The sequence below is a fragment of the Silene latifolia genome, chromosome Y (genome assembly GCF_048544455.1).
Source record: "Silene latifolia isolate original U9 population chromosome Y, ASM4854445v1, whole genome shotgun sequence".
NCBI lineage: Eukaryota > Viridiplantae > Streptophyta > Magnoliopsida > Caryophyllales > Caryophyllaceae > Silene > Silene latifolia.
Genome location: NC_133538.1, coordinates 158,130,269 through 158,149,319, shown reverse-complemented (window position 1 = coordinate 158,149,319; position 19,051 = coordinate 158,130,269). Strand labels below are relative to the sequence as shown.

The 19,051-nt window shown below is 33.6% G+C and overlaps 1 protein-coding gene across 1 annotated transcript; it reads left to right on the top strand.

The window, feature by feature from the left end:
* The first annotated feature begins 394 nt into the window (after positions 1 to 394).
* On the top strand, positions 395 to 1,399 carry LOC141629258 (uncharacterized). The gene has a single exon (XM_074442286.1). It carries the CDS (start codon positions 395 to 397, stop codon positions 1,397 to 1,399), a length of 1,005 nt encoding a protein of 334 aa, XP_074298387.1.
* Positions 1,400 to 19,051: the final 17,652 nt, after the last annotated feature.

Genomic DNA, 19,051 nt, shown 5'->3' with positions numbered 1-19,051 from the left:
ATTTCTTCTCTACTTTGTTTTATGTTTGCATGCATAAGATCTTGTATTTATTTTATGACCAAATAAATTAATTCATATATGAATATGTATACTAATGAGATTAATGAATCCCAACAAGTGGTATCAAGAGCCTTAGGTTGTTTGCATGCAAATCGGTTTATTGTTTTTCCGAGTTAATCTTCTTAACAAATAAAACTTGTAATTTTGTGTTTATTATGATATATCACGAAATCACTTTGTATGTTAAAGTTTCTAGTCCTAAAATGTATTTGGGATATTTTGGTTCATTTATGGATTTTATTGTTCATTTTATATATTATTGGCATTAAAATGTGATTTTTATGATAAAAATGTCGTTTTTGGACGAAAAGCTTCTGTGTCGGATAGATTGAGAATGGATGTAAAACGAAAGAGCTTTTGTCGTTCACGGCTATGGCACTTGCCTGGACCACAATCATGGAGAATTTTAATTTGGAAAATCATTTCAAACTCTCTTCCAGTGGGGGAGGAATTTGGGAAGCGACATTTAACGTGGGACTCGTCATGTTGCGTGTGTCGTAGCGACTGCGATACTGTTGAATCTCTTGATCATATTTTTAAAGATTGTGAAGTGGCAGCTAGGATTTGGGCGGGTTCACCACTGGGAGTGAACACTACACAAGCGAGACACATCAGTGCTGGAGACTGGATCATTAACTGGCTTCATTATCTACGGACTCTAGAGGACTGGGAGGTACCAACAATACAGTTTCTTGCTACTATAGTGTCTATATGGAATCTGCGTAATGCTGCTAAATTCAGGGGGGAAGGGTTCTTTCCGGAGGGTTTTTTCAGGATTTATAACCATATGGTGGGGGCGGCTATGGAAGCTAGAATACAAGAAAAAAACGCTTTGGAACAGGCTTCCAGTGCGGCAGAAGATGATGGGTGTAATGATCGCGGGTTAGAGACGAGTATGCTCCGCAATGGCAGACCTGTTTATGTCACAGGGGCGGCAAGTTCATGCTCTATGATCAGACTGATGGTTGACGCTAGCTGGAGGAAATCGTGCGAAGCGTCGTGGGGGTGGGTTGCCTTGGATATGGAAGGCCATGAGATTTGTCACGGTAATGGGAGGGGATTCTCTGAATCACCATTACAAGCGGAGGCAGTAGGCGTTACAAAGGCACTTCAATGGGCAAAGGATTGTGGTTTCTTCCATGTGGAGGTCTCTTCTGACTGCCTACAACTGCTGACCCAGTGGGCAGGATATGGAGCAAGGCATTACCTTATTACAGGCATCCTTGATGACATTGCTTTTTTATCGGCTTACTTTCACTGTTTATGTTTTAGTTATGTTTGTAGGGAACATAATGGAGTGGCTCACCGACTTGCACGGCGGGCCATGACAATGGCTTAGGAATCTGTCTTACCGGTTGCAAAAAAAAAAAAAAAAAAAAAAAAAAACCTTTCTTCTGAGACTTATCATCAGGGAAAAACCCTGGCCTTGGGCCCTGCAAAAAATGTTACTTTCAAGTAAACGACTCATGCATTTTGCTGCGATACAATTTAACTATTGTTCAATAGCATGTCCTGGGGTGGATCCAGGAATCAAAAGTATGTAGGGCTAGGTCAAAGTCAGCGACGGTTAATCACGCGAAGTCGTATGATTTTGCATATGTGTATTGTAATGCTGCGGCCTTGCGGCCTTTACCAATGACGAGACCATTTATTTTAGAATGATACAAAATTTAGTTTATCTTAAAAAAAATTTGAGTAAATATTACACAATAGTAGTTTTAGAAAAATATTTTTTAAATGTATATTTTTATTAATAAACATTTGGTAATTAAATTAACAATCATCTTGACCTACAATCTCTTCTTTTATTGTATTTTTTAAAATTATTAAATGACGGATAATCTAAATTTCTTTGGAAATTAACTTAACAATACAAATATTTATCATTAACTTTTGTTACAAAGACTAAATTATACGAATTATCCTCATTGCCTAGCAATTTTAAATTCACAAACGAACAAATTTAATACAAAAATTATAGAGTAAGACGGTCTCAGGCTGTGAGACGATCCAAGTTTGTAAGAAAACTAATATTTATTTAATGCTAATAAATGATTTTTCTTGTATACAATAAGACCGTCTCACACATAAATACTTATTAAATTAAGGAACAACTAACAATTGGAAATATAATGAACAATTAATGCATCAACTAATTTATTAAATACAAAGAGCTTTTAAGAAACGAAATCGTGTTGGTAGCTTTGGAAAAAACAAAAAAGGCCGAGTAAAATGTAAATACATAAGGTTTTTCTAGAAACAAAAAAGGCTGCTTTGCTAGGGTGTGGTTCGACCCTGCGTTGACATTACTGCCTACAACTTTCAATCAGTTTACTTTTACCAACTGCACTACTTTGCTTTTGTGAATATGTAGTAATGTATTTCATTTTATCTTCAAAACTTGGTTGGGCTACAGCCCGTATAGCCCACTACTTGGATCTGCCCCTGCAAACAACACACAATGTCTGCTGGCATTGCTCATGCTGAATGGCACCTATCTCACTGAGTCGGTCCCCGTTGTCATTCTTGTGAGCCTCCACATTTAACTCTCTTTCCTTATCTCCTCATCTCTTCACCTTTAGGCGCAGGTTGAACTTTGCAGTGTTAACAGCAACCTGTCACCATACATACAAGGGCGAATCCAGGTAGTGGGTTATACGGGCAGTAGCCCAACCAAGTTTTCAAAATAACTTTTATGTTAAAATTGTGTGGTTTTATGTAGTTATAATCTCATATGAATGTTAAAAGTTGTATCTTTCATGATTGGTGCTAATTTGGATGTTGAATATCATGCTTGTTTGCAATTCTCACATGTTTGGATGAAAATCTCATGCTACATCTCTTGAACCCGAAATTACCCTTTCACATGCTCAAATATGTTGTTTTTCCGAGTTAGAATCATGCTAGGATACGTAAACAATTGATGGGAAACAATTTTTGTTGGTTTCAAATGGTTTGGAAGTGTTTTGCATTGAACCCGTGTGTTTGTAGTCCCCCGGTGGGTGCCGTGGCGGTCTCTTGACGGTGGGAGATTCTGTAAGTTTTGGACATATTTTAGTAAGCTGTAGTCCCAGTAGGGTGGCCGGCGGCCGGTCTCTTGACCGGTGGGAGTACATCAAGGTTTTAGGTGATTTTGAGTTTGGGCGTATTCAGTGAGGGTGCCCGTGGCCGGTCTCTTGACCTACTGGGAGTGCATGAAGGTTTTATGAGTTTTTGAAATTTGGTGTAGTCCCAGTAGGGTGACCGGCGGCCGGTCTCTTCGACCTTGGGAGTGCTTGTAAGTTTTATTTAAATTTTGACTTTGGCATGTTGTCCCAGCCGGTGGCCCGATTAATTCTCGTTTTTTTTTCTACTAGCAATTAAATTTTGTGAAAATTCATATTTTAGTTTTCGCCTTAAAATTAGGGATTTATATTATCTAATGATGTCATGTTAAATCTCGTGATAAACTAAGTTATTTTTCATGAAATAAGGAATTTATAAGCTTAAATCGAATTTAAAGGATTTATTAGGTTAATATGAGTTATATTTCGAATCTGGTCATGGAAATTTAATATGTTGTCACACGCATTTTTACTCAGTGTGTGGAAAAATATTAGAGGTATTGGACTTCTTTAGCATGATTTATGAATTTTTGAGTAAAAATTAAATAAATAGTGACTTTATTTAGTATATAATGCTAAAACATATTTCATGACTAAAGAAAAACGTCACATGTTGCATTTTATCATATATTTCAGATATAAAAATGAAAAGTTGATGAAAATAAATTTTCTCATATTTTAATGGTCATATTCGTTAAAACCGATAAACCACAACATTGTTTTTCTCGATATTTTTTCGAAATATTTAACCTAAGTTTTGAACATTATGAGTGTCATGGTATTTTTCCAGAATGTTCATGAGTTTAAATTTCAAATTTTGAAATAATTTGAAATTTTTATAATTTAATTTGAAGTTTATAGCATAATTTTGTATTTTTGGTCCATAATGAACAATATTAAGAAATCAAGTTGAGTTATTGTCAAAATATTAGTGAAGACTAAGTTTTGAGTCCTAAGATGGTTAGAGTAGTTAACTTGTACATAAATATGAATTGATATAATTATTGTGATTTTTAATAAGCTAAATCACGCAAATCCATAAAAATCGATAAAATATACGATATTGGCTCTTAAAAGGCGATTTAGCATAAAATTAAGCATGTTCAGACATATTATAATGGCAATTAAATTAATTAAGCCGAAGGTATTCTCACGTGAGCCAGTCGATCGACCAGGTAGGCCAGTCGATCGACCATGGCACGATTTAGGTCTTCCTATTTTATGCCGCCTACACTACAGGTCCCCTACATCTTAGCACAGGGTATTTAGCTAGACATATTGGTGATAATAATAACAGTAAAATTGATAAACAAAGCAGATGATTTCATAATTGAATTAACTAAACAAATAATTAACATGAAGCGACAAATTGGCTTTGGGATCCTATCTAGCAATTCTAAACTACGGAAGAATTAAAGCAATGAGATTGAACAAAGGAACAGAAGAATACCGTGCGAAGAACTGAAGAGGAAAGAACCAAAGCTTAATGCCAAAAGTAAATTTTATTGACAAAAACTAAACTAAACTAATGAATACTGAATTGTATGTTAAGAACTCAATGATGAAAACTGGATGATAGATGCTGAGGAAGAGTTACGTTATATAGGAATTATCACGTAACCCAATACTCATAACCTAATTACAATGGGCTTCCTAATTCTCGTCCTTTTAATTTGCGCATCAACTCGTGGAGTGGTCGATCGACCACCGAGGCTAGTCGATCGACTGAGTATCGCTGAACAGTAACTTCTTATCTCATTCAGGAATCGCGCGCTGGTCGATCAACTGAAAATACCAATCTATTGACTGCTTCATCAGGTAGTTGCTCCAAAAGCTTCGTAAATTCGTCTTTCGGGCCTCGATATGCGCACCAAGTTCGCTTCCCGAGTAAATACTTCATGTCAAATGCAATGTTAGGTACTCGGGGACGGATTCGGCTCGATTTCCGCTGGATTCTTCACATTTCTGCAATATTACACAGAAACACAAAAGTAGACGGAAATAGGGAAAATAGTAGCTTAAACTACACAAATGAGCTCTGAAATGCGTGTAAAATAGGGTGTAAAACATCATATAAAAGACACGCATCAACTAAGTTTTGAGTCCTAAGATGGTTAGGGTAATTAACTTGTACATAAATATGAATTTATGTAATTATTGTGATTTTAATAAGTTAAATCACGCAAATCCATAAAAACTGATAAAATATACGATATTGGCTCTTAAAAAGCAATTTAGCATAAAATTAAGCATGTTCATACATATTATAATGCTGCATTTTATTTATGATTGTCATATTTTTATTTTATATAAATTTTGAATTATGAAATTTTACTTAGTATGGCCTTAGTTTTTAATTGGTATTACACGAAATGTATGGGAATATCAATTCGGTTGTACTTATTGTGATCTCGTATCACCGTTTTGTAATTTAATAGATTTAATTTTTATTACAAATGTATAATAGGAAATTATGTATTTTTTATTTATTATTTGTAATTTTCCCGGAGTTTCCATGAAGACGGTGTTACCTCGAGATGCGTGCCCAGACCGAAGATCAAGGGACCAAAGGAGTTGGTTTCCGAATTTTTAATAGTTTATTAGATTTACTATTTTAGGAAGGCCATACTAGGATTTTATTTTAATGCTTTGCATTTTATTTATATGTTGCATGCATCGCTAAATCGCCATAACTAAACATGCATTTTATATCGAGTTTATCGACCGTGTCAATTACAATAATCGTAGTTCACCGCTTTAGTTCACTTAAAACGTGATAGATAATAAATTGACATGACCTCTCGCTAAATAAACAATTAAGTCTTAGCCTTACCAAAAATTAGAAACCATGAAAACCTATTTCGTGAGAGAGTGCGCTCGACCAAACCGGGGTACAAACCTTGTTACGTAGGGGAACAGGGTGATAAATGTCTATCCACCGAATTCATGTTGATGAGGGTTTTATCGCCAAAGCGTGCCCAAGTTAATGTGAATTTGGATCATGGACACATTTATTCGAAATTTGGGTTGTACTCAACAAAAGTATTCTCGACCATAGCCGGATGTGTTTTGGGCTAAAGATAAAAATTAATGTAATTTTATCGACCAAGAGTTCTAAAAGTAGAATCGATTAAAGGGTTAATCCACCGGGTTATATTGATAAGGGATGTATCGCCAAAGCGTGCCCAAGTTGATATGAATTTGGGTCTTGGAATCATTTATGAAAGTTGGGTAGAGGTCACTAGATAAATGCAATAAAACTTGTTTATATTGAAATTTACGTGTATTATTATTATTATTTTAAAAACGACAAGTGTTTTATTCCTTCTATTTTTTGTTTTTTAGACCACTTTTATTTCTCATAAAAAATGGCCGCACCAAACAACAACGCTCACGCTCTCACTAATGTTTCATGGCTCCGATCCTTCATGGATCGTAGTAAACTGGAAAAGAATGGGTCAAATTTCCTCGATTGGGATGCCCAACTCAAATTAGCCGCTCAAGGTGACGACAAGCTTCGTTACCTCAGTGAGGCCTCTCCACCCGAACCTAATGTTAGGTCGAGTGCCACCACTAGGGAAGCATATGAGGCTTACAACAAAGAGTATGCCGCTATAAAAAATGTGTTGATTTTTGCTATGGAGGCGGATCTCCAAAGGAGAGCCTTTAAAATGGGCACCACTTATGAAATCTATTCCAAACTTGTGAAAATGTTCTCACAAACACCGAAGATTGTCCAATATGAGGCGGCCTCAGCATTCTTTGATCTCGATTTCAAAGAGAGCCAAAAGGTTAGCCCTCACGTGCTCAAATTGTTGGAGCTAGTCGAGACATTGAAAATTCAAAAGGTTGAGATCCCCAAAGAGCTCATTGTTGATAGGATTCTTCACTCCTTATCCAAAGTCAAAGCATATGTGCAATTTCTGATGAATTTAAATATGCAAGACAATGACGTGTCTCTTGAGGAGTTGTACAAGTTACTTGTGCAAGCCGAAAGAGACATGGGGCTAAATGTTAGCCCACCTAAGGATGTGCTAAATATAAGCACTAAGAGCAAGGGGAAGTTCAAGAAGAATGGGAAAAAGAGTAAGAGGCAAGCTCCCATGAACACCAAGGCTAAGACTTTTGAAGCTAGCACTTCCAAACCCAAGAAGGGTCCTCTTGATAAATGTCATTATTGTAATGGTGTTGGACATTGGAAGAGGAATTGTTCCAAGTATCTTGGTGACATCAAAGCTGGAAAGATCACTCTAGTAGGTAAATGACTATCCTTTCTTTTATGTTTCTAATTCAACTATGGTATTTTGATTCAAGTTGTAATAATGTATCCCCTTTTTATTGTAAATAGGGCCTCCTCCAAGCAAAGACAAGGGAAAAGAGAAGAAAGCTTAAGAAATCATGAAGGAGTTAGGAGTAGCTACCAATGAAGCTTGGCTTTTATTATTGTCTTTATTTTAATGTTATGGATTTTAGAACTATTTTGATTTCCATGTTCAACATGAAAATGTGTGATCCTTTTAAAACAATGGTTGTATTTTGGGTTTTGGTGGCTTGGCTTGCAACCCAAGTCACCCCTTTTATCGTATTTGTTTGTTCTAAAAATTCGTCTTTATATGCTTGCACATAGAAACATATGAACATCTATTTAAAGTGAACCAATTGACAATTATAATGATAGGATTCATTATATGTCCACAAGCTTGAAACTTGTGTATGATCAATTATAAAGTGATGTTGAGTTGATGAACTCCCCTAAAGGAATGTCAATTACCAAGAACACTCATCAAATCTAAAATCTATTATAGAAACATGCATATATATATATATATATATATATATATATATATATATATATATATATATATATATATATATATATATATATATATATATATATATATCGTCTTTTCGACTGTGTCGATTATAATTATCGTTAGTCCACTAATATAGTTCACTTAAAAGAGATAAATAATAAATCGACAAGACCTCTCACATATTTAAAATGGAGATTAGCCTTTCCAAATAGTAGGACCTATGAATCCCTTTGACATTTGGGGTTGATTCGGTTTCCCGTGGTACTTTCATTTTTTATTGGGTAAGAGGGGTAATAAAACGTTATTACACGCGAAATTTGGTTGGACTCAACGGGATATGAAGACTAGTCTTATGTTTCGGGGCTAGAGATGGAATTTATGAAATTCATCGACCGAGAGTTCTAAGGTAGAATCAATTAAAGAGTTAATTCACCAAATTTATGCAAGTATGTGATATATCGGTTTCCCGTGCCCATGTTTGTTTGAAGATTGATCTCGGAATCATTTATATAATTGGGTGGAGGTCATTATATAAATGCTAAAACATGCTAAAATGTTTTCATATATTAAAGATGAATGTTTCTTTTCCCACTACTTCGTTGTTTTATGTTGTTCTTTATCATTACTCCTATTAATATACGATATCAATTCGATTGTAACACGAGTCTCCGCTAACCAACTATTACTAACGACAAATAGAATCTCTTTCTAAATCCTCAAATGAACCGTTTAAATAGGGCATGAACTAGTTTCATAGGAATCGTTCTATTCCATAGAACTCCATATGAGTTGTCCTATGTCATATAAGATTAGTATCTTAAATTCCTAACATGCCTATGTTGGGTTCATATACCCTAATTAGACTCTTCTAATGGTGATTTTAATTAACTTGTTAATATAAACCTTGTGGATCTGGTGCATGCATAACAAAGTAAACAAAAGGGAGAATTATGTTTCTTACATCATATGGACTAATTTAAGGGCACTAATTTTGGACTCCTTCCAAAACTAGATCTTTAGCTATTACCACTATGGATGATCCTCCATGAACTCCAACTTTCAAATTAAAAAGTCCCCTCTTGTTGCACCCAAGATTCATCACAAAACTCTAGTAAAATTATTAACTAGATAATATTTACTAGAACCTTAAATAATTAGATCTAATGTGATATTTTCATTACTACTATAGTAATTTTTTAGATTTATTAGATCTAAAGCAAATGTTGTGCATAAACAATTTATGTTAAGTATTAGAGAGAGGAAGAAAGATTTTTTCATAAAACATATGAAAAAGAGTAAGTATTAAAAATGAGAACATCACTTCTCATCTAATAGGGCACCGGTTTTTCAAGTGATGGGAAAGACCAATTTTTTTCTTCTCAATACTCTTTTTGTCTTACCAAAATACTAGGGTAGGACCCTAGGGTTAAGCATGCTATAAGTGCCATCATGATATCCTTAAGAATGCAATAAACTAATGACAAAAATATCACCCACTAACCCTTAGTCCCACCGGTTTTTATAAATAAAATGGACCTCCATTTTATCTTTGTAATTTGTCATTTGTAATATGTTGTGACATGTGACATGTAACATGTAACATGTCATTAGTAATATAAATGCATATTTAACTAATTAAATATCATTTCAAATTAAATAAATTACATTTAATAAATTAACAAGTAATTCACAATTGCATGTATATAAAATGGGTCACATTAAGACTAGTTAATATAATCTACAACATCTTGTAATTATAACTAACTAATTACTCTTATCTCTAATGTTTCATAAACATTAATCAATCTTAGTAATATAACAAATTAATTATTAAATTGAATCTTATTTAATCACATTACAATAAGATATATAATTCTCACGTATAAAGAAATTTAATCAATTTAAGGATTTAATTAATCCGTATCAATATACGATTAATTAGCTTTTCTGTTTGGGAATCGTCCTATAGGTGTGACCTTAAGGGATCAACTGATCATTACCGTCAAACCACAGTAATGTCAAACTCTAGTTAGCCAATCATTACCGATTAATGTTGATCAGTTGACTATATAATTGAATCATCTCTTACGTATTCTTATTATGAGATTTAAACATGTGATCGCAGTATTGTCGAGGACACATACTCCAACAATCTCCCACTTGTCCGTGACATGTATGTGTCACCAATTCTCTTGTCCTATTACATCGTCTCCCACTCAATGCAAGGTGTCTTGCAGGTCATACGTGCATTTGATCATATCTTGAGTGGTTTCCTCGATCTGGAGAGTAAATGTCTGACCGGAATTATCTACTGTAGATACCTTCCGAGCGTGGCCACACATTTTCAGTTCACTACTCCTCGAGTGGCCCTGAGATTTTAGATAACCCTGACAAGGGGATGGACAATTCCTATCGCACTATTCCCTTCGTATAGTCACAGCTCATCATGACCCAAAAGAAGCCCGTTTGACCTCAGTTACGACAGTCGTAGAGCATAAACCAAAGCCACTCATAAACTGTACCAACTTAGGCGAACAGTCTCTAGTATAAGAATTGACCCATAAGAATACTATAGTAGCTCTCGCCACGACCAGGCTTTATAAAAATTACCAGAACTCTATAAGCGGCCACTGCCCGAGAGAGTGTCCCATACAGTCTGCCTATGTGATCGACTAGTCATCCCTTGTGACTCTATGGCACTTGAACTTGTCATCAATCGTATCACACTCTAGCTACTTCGAGACGTCACCTCATATAAGCAACTAGGGGCCGATACTATGTTAATCCAGTTCACTTTATAGGGTTCAACGTTGTTCATACAACTTATTTGGATATAATAAAGCAATAAAAGAGTTTTTAATAAAACTCAAACGATGAATGCATTATCACATATGTAAAATTGATACAATATCAATTACTACATAATCTATAATCCATATTCCATTTTGTATATAATTGCACATTTCTACTCAATTGAAAAGACATGACTTGTCATGTTATGCCTGTGAAAAAGCCTTTGGTTAGTAAGTCTCAGCAACACCTTGCACTCTTCCTAACCTTACAATATACTATTTCCCATTGTTATGTATAATCTTTATTATAAAAACCTTTTGAGTATGTGTTTAGATCCAATCTTGATATAGGCTCTCTTGCCTTGAACAACTCCCACTGTCCTCACAGTGTTTAGGGATAGGACCTTCGATTATTGGAAAGAACTACCATAGTTCTTCCAATTCATAAAACCGAATCCTAATATCATCACTTCCTTCTTGCATATGTCATTATTGCAAGTGTACTCAATTTCCGTTGTGTATATCCCATTGTTCAACTGCCTAGGATGTTCCTAGCAGATATCCTCCTTAAATAATATAGCCAAGATGGTTCTCTAACTATCCTTATGTGTTTAGAATATGGTTTTTGTGTAACTCCTTGAACATAAATCCATCTCAATTCTAAATGCTTAGCTTCATGTCTTTAGTGCTCCAAGAGTACTAACCAATGAACTATATGGCTATACAAAGACTTCTCTCAAGGATTCGATTTGTAAATTCTCGTCATACTCTAAGTATACGAAGTTTCAGAATAGAAATACTGTAACACCCGCCATTTTTGTAATCTATTTTCGTAACCGTATTTTATTTACGATTACGATTTGATTTGTATGACTCGGAATTTATCTGTGAGCCATTTCTTTTCTTCCTTTGAATTCTTAAGTTCTCTTATGTCTCGAATATTTCCTTGTTTTCGAGAATTATTGTTATTTCTAACTATTTCAGCTTCGCCTTATTTATTCATTTTATTCGTATTCTAATTCTACTCCGAGTTAATTTGTTGGAATTCGGAATTTGTTCTTTTGAACTCCTTTATTCTCTTTAATTTCTAATCTCATATATTTTATCTTTATTAATGAGATTTAATTTTATTCCTTAATCTATGGTTTTGATTTGATATTTTAATTAATTAATTTTTAAGTCGATTTTTAGTCCAATTTCATTTACGGACCGACTTCTATTTAAATGGTGATTTTATTCTCCATTTTCGAAATTGCCCTTGGTCTTTTGGTGCGTGTGATCTATACATTTTGTCACACTTTTCTTTCTTATTTATTTGCTAACCATCTTATCTTTTGTAACCACTTTGACCTATTCCTATTAGCATCTTATGTTAGTGTTTTAGAAGACTCAAGTCTCCTTATTTCTTTCTCACTTGAACCGTGAAGATCAAGAGGAGCTATTCATAACTTCTCTTTTACAAAAATAATAAGAGCAACCCTCGCTTCCGCCGTTCTTCTCGCAAAAATAAAATTTACGTACGTGCTTACCTTCTTGCTTCTTTATTTCCGTTTTACAAATTAATCTACGTACGCGCTTGCCTTCTTGCTTCTTTATTTCGATCGACCTTTCCTCATCATCCGTTCATCCTTTTCTAAGGGTTTGTAGAGGAGATATTAAATGCTAGCATATGTGGATTCGGATTCGTAACAAGGTAACTACGACGTTACTCGGTATTGCATTGATTAATTGTTGTAGTTGTATGTATTATTGCTTTTTTTGTGGTTTTATAAAGATTTATTGATACATATGATTTTCGAAACCTTTACTTTCTGATCTCTTGATATCCATAATCTATTTTGACTATGTATAAATTTTATTTTGTCAATAGGAATTTATTTTGGTTGATTTACAAGTTTTATGATCAAATCGATGGTTTTGATATTAGGGTTTTAATAATTCGTTTTTATAATTTAAACTGATGTAAATTTTTTTTTCTGGAATTAATAGTTGATTTTAAGATACCATGAATTTTCGTGGTAATTATTTTGGAGTTTTAATATTTATTTCGTAATTTAAAGTATTGACGCAGTTTCTGCGATTATAGCGATTTGTTCAGTTTTAATTATGTTAAAAATATTAAATAAAATTGTAAATTTACAATATTTTAGTATATGGCAGAGACATGGAGCATTAGGTTGTGTATAAATTTGTAGGTCTTCAATCATTATTTTCGATTTATGGTGTATTTTACAAGTTTGATGGAAACCGTTGTTAAATCTGTCAAATATGTTCGTCTGTTTGTAAAAATCATATCACCTGTTTATATTTCGAATTTGCAAAAGTGTAAAGAATAAACTCCTGTTATTTTAAAGTGTAGAGGCTGTATAAAAATTTTCATAAGATTTAAACTTACAGTTTGGTCAGAATAAATTATTTGTGAACAGCTCGTCTGTAAAACGCGTTTCTGACTTCTCTCAAAGATTCATTTTTAAAAGATATTTTGCTTTTGATACAGTAGCTAATCTTTTTCTCAATGAAGATTTATCATGTTTAGTTATGTTTAAAATTATGCCTTGCCTTAAAATGTTTTCTAAAAGTAGATTTATGAACTGAAACATTATGGGTGACGTTTTCTGACAGTTTTTAGAAATGCATTTTTAGACCCCTGATACTTTCCTAATTTAAAGTTTGTCAAAACATGAAAGTTGTAGATAAAAGCTATAGGAAACCATGAAAATTGGCCTTGTGTCATTTAGATTTTTCTGTAATTAATTATAAATTTTACAATACTGCTGTTCAGTTTTATAAACTAATGTAGAACTCCGTCTCATTAAAGCCTAAGTAATAAGTCTTTACTAAAGTACCTTAAGTCAAAGGATGGTCTTTAAAGTTTAATTTCAGTAACTTAATTTATTTAAAGTCCTTAAATAAATTTTATACTTTTGGTTTTAAGTTTAAGTTTTCTAATTCAAGGAAAATAAAAGTGTAGTTCACTTACGAACCATTTGAATAATATACTATATCACTTGGAATACTTTTAAGTTTGGAATAATGAAAGTAAAGGCAAAGAATAATAAACTAAGGCATACGGGTTCTTATACAGCTATAAGATTGGGTATCCTGCGGGCGGTACAGATTGTCGTAGAGTCATGTACATGTACTTAGACTAGGACTTCGATCTGCGTGGTAAGACGTGTCCTATTATAGCTTGTTGTCTAGTGAGCGAACTTGGAGTTGGTCACCTTTGCGTGACACCGAGTTCCCGAAACTAGTGTAAGATGTCGGTGTCAAGGAGTATAGCTAAAGTGAATATCTAGCCTGAACTATATTATTTCCATTCTATCATTTGAGGAATTTTGCTTTTAAGCATGCAAAGACGTTGGTTAACGTGATTTGGTAATCATATTTTGTTACTTATGTTTTATAACATTTCAATTACTTTGATATATTATTTGCATCTGTAACATTTATATCATGTGATATGGCTGGGAGAACGTCGAGTTACTCCCCATCGATTGTGGGTATGTTATGTTTATAACATGACAGTGTATTAGCTTTTCTTTGGGATTTTCTGTGTGAGCTAGCGAGTAGTTTGCAGATCCTACTGCTTTTTCGCTTTCTTTTATGGTTTTTAGTTTTAACACTTTTGAGGAATTTTATTTTCGCCCTTTTTATAAAAGTGGCATTTGTTTAGACTTAACCATTTAATTTTATCCTTGAGAATTTTATACATTCTCAATTTATAACAGTTAGAACTTTTATCTTTGTGTATTTAATCCCATTCGATGGTGTTTCCGCCTTTGTTTTGCACTAGATTTTATAGGGATTACAGTTGGTATCGAGCATCATTGCTCCCGACGCTCACACATTGATCTTTAGGAAAATGCCTAATAAATGATTTGACTAAATAAATGATTTAGTGAGAGATGGGTAGAAACCATAAGGACTTGAATGTTAGTTTATGTGTTCCTGCAAAATCAATGACTAGCATTGAATCTATGTTTTGTTTTTATTTCCTCCGACGAAGAAGTTGAAGGAAGGTGGACATGGACGTGGTGTTTTCCGGACGTAACGCGATCATGATGGTGATATTGAACTCGCTCCACAACCTAGTTGAACGCCTGAACGCGTGGAGAACTTGATGCCACAAGGAAGGGACAATGGTAGTTTTATCTCGATTCATCCCGCTCAAGCTATAGACAAGTTGGCCAAGAGAGGACTCAAGTTCCATAATGGTGCAAAGACACCCGGAGATGATTACACCGTGGATCCGTCAGATGGAGCGACCCAAGACTGGTGTGTTTGTTTTCTCTACCGGAAGATGGAGCGACCTAGTGAGCCCTCTTGCAACTCTAGAGCCTTAAAAAGTCCTTCTCTGATCTCAGACCTTGTTAGTCTATGATCATCGTTCTTCTTCCTTTACTTTTTTCAGCCTTAGTTGCTTCCTATATCCTTGTTATAAATCTTCATCTCCTATTCTGATGAATAATCCTTCTTTGTGATTCCTCCACATTGGTATCTATTCTCTTGAGATTCATTGGTTAAACTGACTCTTTCTTGGAGAAATGTGATGGAAGTTAAGTAAGTTTGAGGTTTAGTAAAGTCTTGTTACTTATGGTTTGAGGATAGTGAGTTTTATCCTTAATGTTTATCTTGTAAGGACTGTTATTTCTTAAGGATTAACTTGAATGGTGAGTAGTGGATTATGGAGTTAGAATTTTGGCGTAGTTAATGGTTTCAGATTATAGGTAATTTACATATTTTGGACTGGAGGTGATTAAGGTTTTATAATATCCATGTGTCATTTTTGGTTGATCTAGATTAATCTCCGTTTCTATTCTTATGGATTTAGATTGTTGAGTTCTGAGGTAAGGTTGTAACCTTGGAACTTTTGGTTGTGTGACTTATCTTTATTTGGGTTGTTTAGTGTTAACCTTGGAAATAAGGAGTGTCTTAGCTCAACTGCAGTTTGGATTGATTATATTGATTTGAAGAATTAAGAACCTGAAGTTGGGAATTATGCATACCTATCATATCTTAATGTCTTAACCTTAGTACTGGTATTTCTCGGAGGAATATTTTGGTATGAATTACCTTAAAGGAAATTGTTGTTTGATGACCTTATATGATCGAAATTGTTGCTTGGTTGAGTTCTTAACCCCCTAGTTGTTGAAGTGTTATGATGGGGAATTTAATGAACTTCTAAAAGACTTTGATGGACTTCTAAGAGAGCTTTATCTTTTTAGATTGTACTTGTGGATATTAGAGGCCTTGTTGCTTTTAGTGCAAAGGAATCATCAGAGCTTTGTTAGACGATGTTTTCTGTTTGGTGTTTCGAGGAGTCTTATGGATTTGATAACTTGAGAAATTTAGTTAGTCGGTTGGATGTTGAAGTACTTGATGTATTTTTACCATGATGTTTTGACAGGATGATCAGTTATGTAAGGATTTGAGATGGGAGTTGTGTTAATCGATAATCTTGGAGGATGTAGACTAGGAAGTTTGGCAACTCTGAGCTTGACAACTTAGTTGCCTAGTGTTAATAGCCTTGGTTTGTTTTCGATGGAAATAGAAAAAGCTTGGGTTCTATAGAGGAGTCATACCAAGAATCTTGAGATCTTTAACCTCTTCTGTAATCCTTGAGATAGCTTTGTATAGCTCTTGAATCTCTCATTCCCACTTCTTCACCCGAGCATCTGTTACTACCTTAACCTTGGCTTAAGTTTGAAAACTTTTACCTTTAGTCTTTTTCCTCGAATATTTCTTTTTATACAAGGTTTGACTCCAAAGTTTTGATTATCTTGAAAATTTATGATTTCAAAGTGTTAAACTTCTATTTTCGTTTTACTCTTAGTTAGTATCTAAATTTTGTCTTGTCTTGAAATGTTTTTTTAAAAACTCGTTTGAAAGTATTTCAGAATTGTTTCCAAAATTTTTGTTTGGATGCTTCTAAAACTTTCAAAAGTTATGTTGTATTTACAAATTCGATTTGTAAAAAGGTTTTAAGTAAAATTTGCACTCCCTCTTTTGAATCTCGAGATGTTTATCCCCTTTCATAATCCTTGAGAGAGTTATATATGACTCTTAAATCCTTCTCTCCCTTGCTTTAGTTTCAAAACTTTTGTCTTGATTTACCGTTGACCCTTTTTCTCGGATATTTCCATTTTATACAAGAGTTTCGGCTTTTACAAAGTTTAGTTCTCGGATATTTAAATTTTGAGTTATGATTTAAAAACTTTAATTTCATATTTAATGTTACTCTGGATTAGTGTCTAAACTTGGTTTTGTTTCAAATATTTTAAAATTGGTTTGGAAATATACCGGTATTGTTTCAAATAAAGTTATTTAATGCATAAAAAAAAAACTTTCAAATGTTATGTTGCATATACAAATTTGATTTCTCGTTAACTTTTTTTTTGAGAAATTCCATTTACACAAAATATTTTGACTTTTATGAAAATATTTTGATTATCTTGGAAATTTTGAATTATGACTAGCTTCAAAGTTTTGAACTTCCCTTTCTCTTTTAGTTTTGGGTTATCATTTAAATTTGGTTTTGTTTCGAAATAACTTGAAATTCGTTTGAAAATACTTCCGAATTTTGGTTTTCAATACTTTGGTGCCTTTATAAACTTTCAAAGTGGTGTTGTATTTTCAAAATTTGATTTGTTCAAAGGTTTTAAGTAAAATTGGCACATTTACTTTTGAATTTCGACATTGGTGGATGCTAGGACTTGTCATTAAAGACGTCTAATGACCGGTTCAAGATTGGCGATGCATGGGTGTAAGATTTGATTTTTCCAATGTTGACTTACCCTTATCTTGGACGACAGAATCCTGGTTCGCGACAGTATTCCCTCGTTCCATGAGATGAGACAAGTGATTTTTAATAGTTCAATTTTGAAAACTGGTTTAAAAATTGTATGACCTCAACGATGATTTCTCGAATTTAAGTGTCAACTGAAATGATTTAAAAAAAAAAAAATATCTTGTTCTTTAAATTTTGTTTTCTACTTTTAAGTTTCGAGGACGAAACTTTTTCTTAGTGGGGGAGGTTGTAACACCCGCCATTTTTGTAATCTATTTTCGTAACCGTATTTTATTTACGATTACGATTTGATTTGTATGACTCGGAATTTATCTGTGAGCCATTTCTTTTCTTCCTTTGAATTCTTGAGTTCTCTTATGTCTCGAATATTTCCTTGTTTTCGAGAATTATTGTTATTTCTAACTATTTCAGCTTCGCCTTATTTATTCATTTTATTCGTATTCTAATTCTACTCCGAGTTAATTTGTTGGAATTCGGAATTTGTTCTTTTGAACTCCTTTATTCTCTTTAATTTCTAATCTCATATATTTTATCTTTATTAATGAGATTTAATTTTATTCCTTAATCTATGGTTTTGATTTGATATTTTAATTAATTACTTTTTAAGTCGATTTTTAGTCCAATTTCATTTACGGACCGACTTCTATTTAAATGGTGATTTTATTCTCCATTTTCGAAATTGCCCTTGGTCTTTTGGTGCGTGTGATCTATACATTTTGTCACACTTTTCTTTCTTATTTATTTGCTAACCATCTTATCTTTTGTAACCACTTTGACCTATTCCTATTAGCATCTTATGTTAGTGTTTTAGAAGACTCAAGTCTCCTTATTTCTTTCTCACTTGAACCGTGAAGACTGAAGAGGAGCTATTCATAACTTCTCTTTTACAAAAAATAATAAGAGCAACCTACTGCTTCCGCCGTTCTTCTGCAAAAATAAAATTTACGTACGTGCTTACCTTCTTGCTTCTTTATTTCCGTTTTACAAATTAATCTACGTACGCGCTTGCCTTCTTGCTTCTTTATTTCGATCGACCTTTCCTCATCATCCGTTCATCCTTTTCTAAGGGTTTGTAGAGGAGATATTAAATGCTAGCATATGTGGATTCGGATTCGTAACAAGGTAACTACGACGTTACTCGGTATTGCATTGATTAATTGTTGTAGTTGTATGTATTATTGCTTTTTTTGTGGTTTTATAAAGATTTATTGATACATATGATTTTCGAAACCTTTACTTTCTGATCTCTTGATATCCATAATCTATTTTGACTATGTATAAATTTTATTTTGTCAATAGGAATTTATTTTGGTTGATTTACAAGTTTTATGATCAAATCGATGGTTTTGATATTAGGGTTTTAATAATTCGTTTTTATAATTTAAACTGATGTAAATTTTTTTTTTCTGGAATTAATAGTTGATTTTAAGATACCATGAATTTTCGTGGTAATTATTTTGGAGTTTTAAT

What these genes read in the sequence shown, in the direction of transcription:
- LOC141629258 (XM_074442286.1), top strand. Translation starts at nt 395, where the DNA reads ATGGATGTAAAACGAAAGAGCTTTTGTCGTTCACGGCTATGGCACTTG.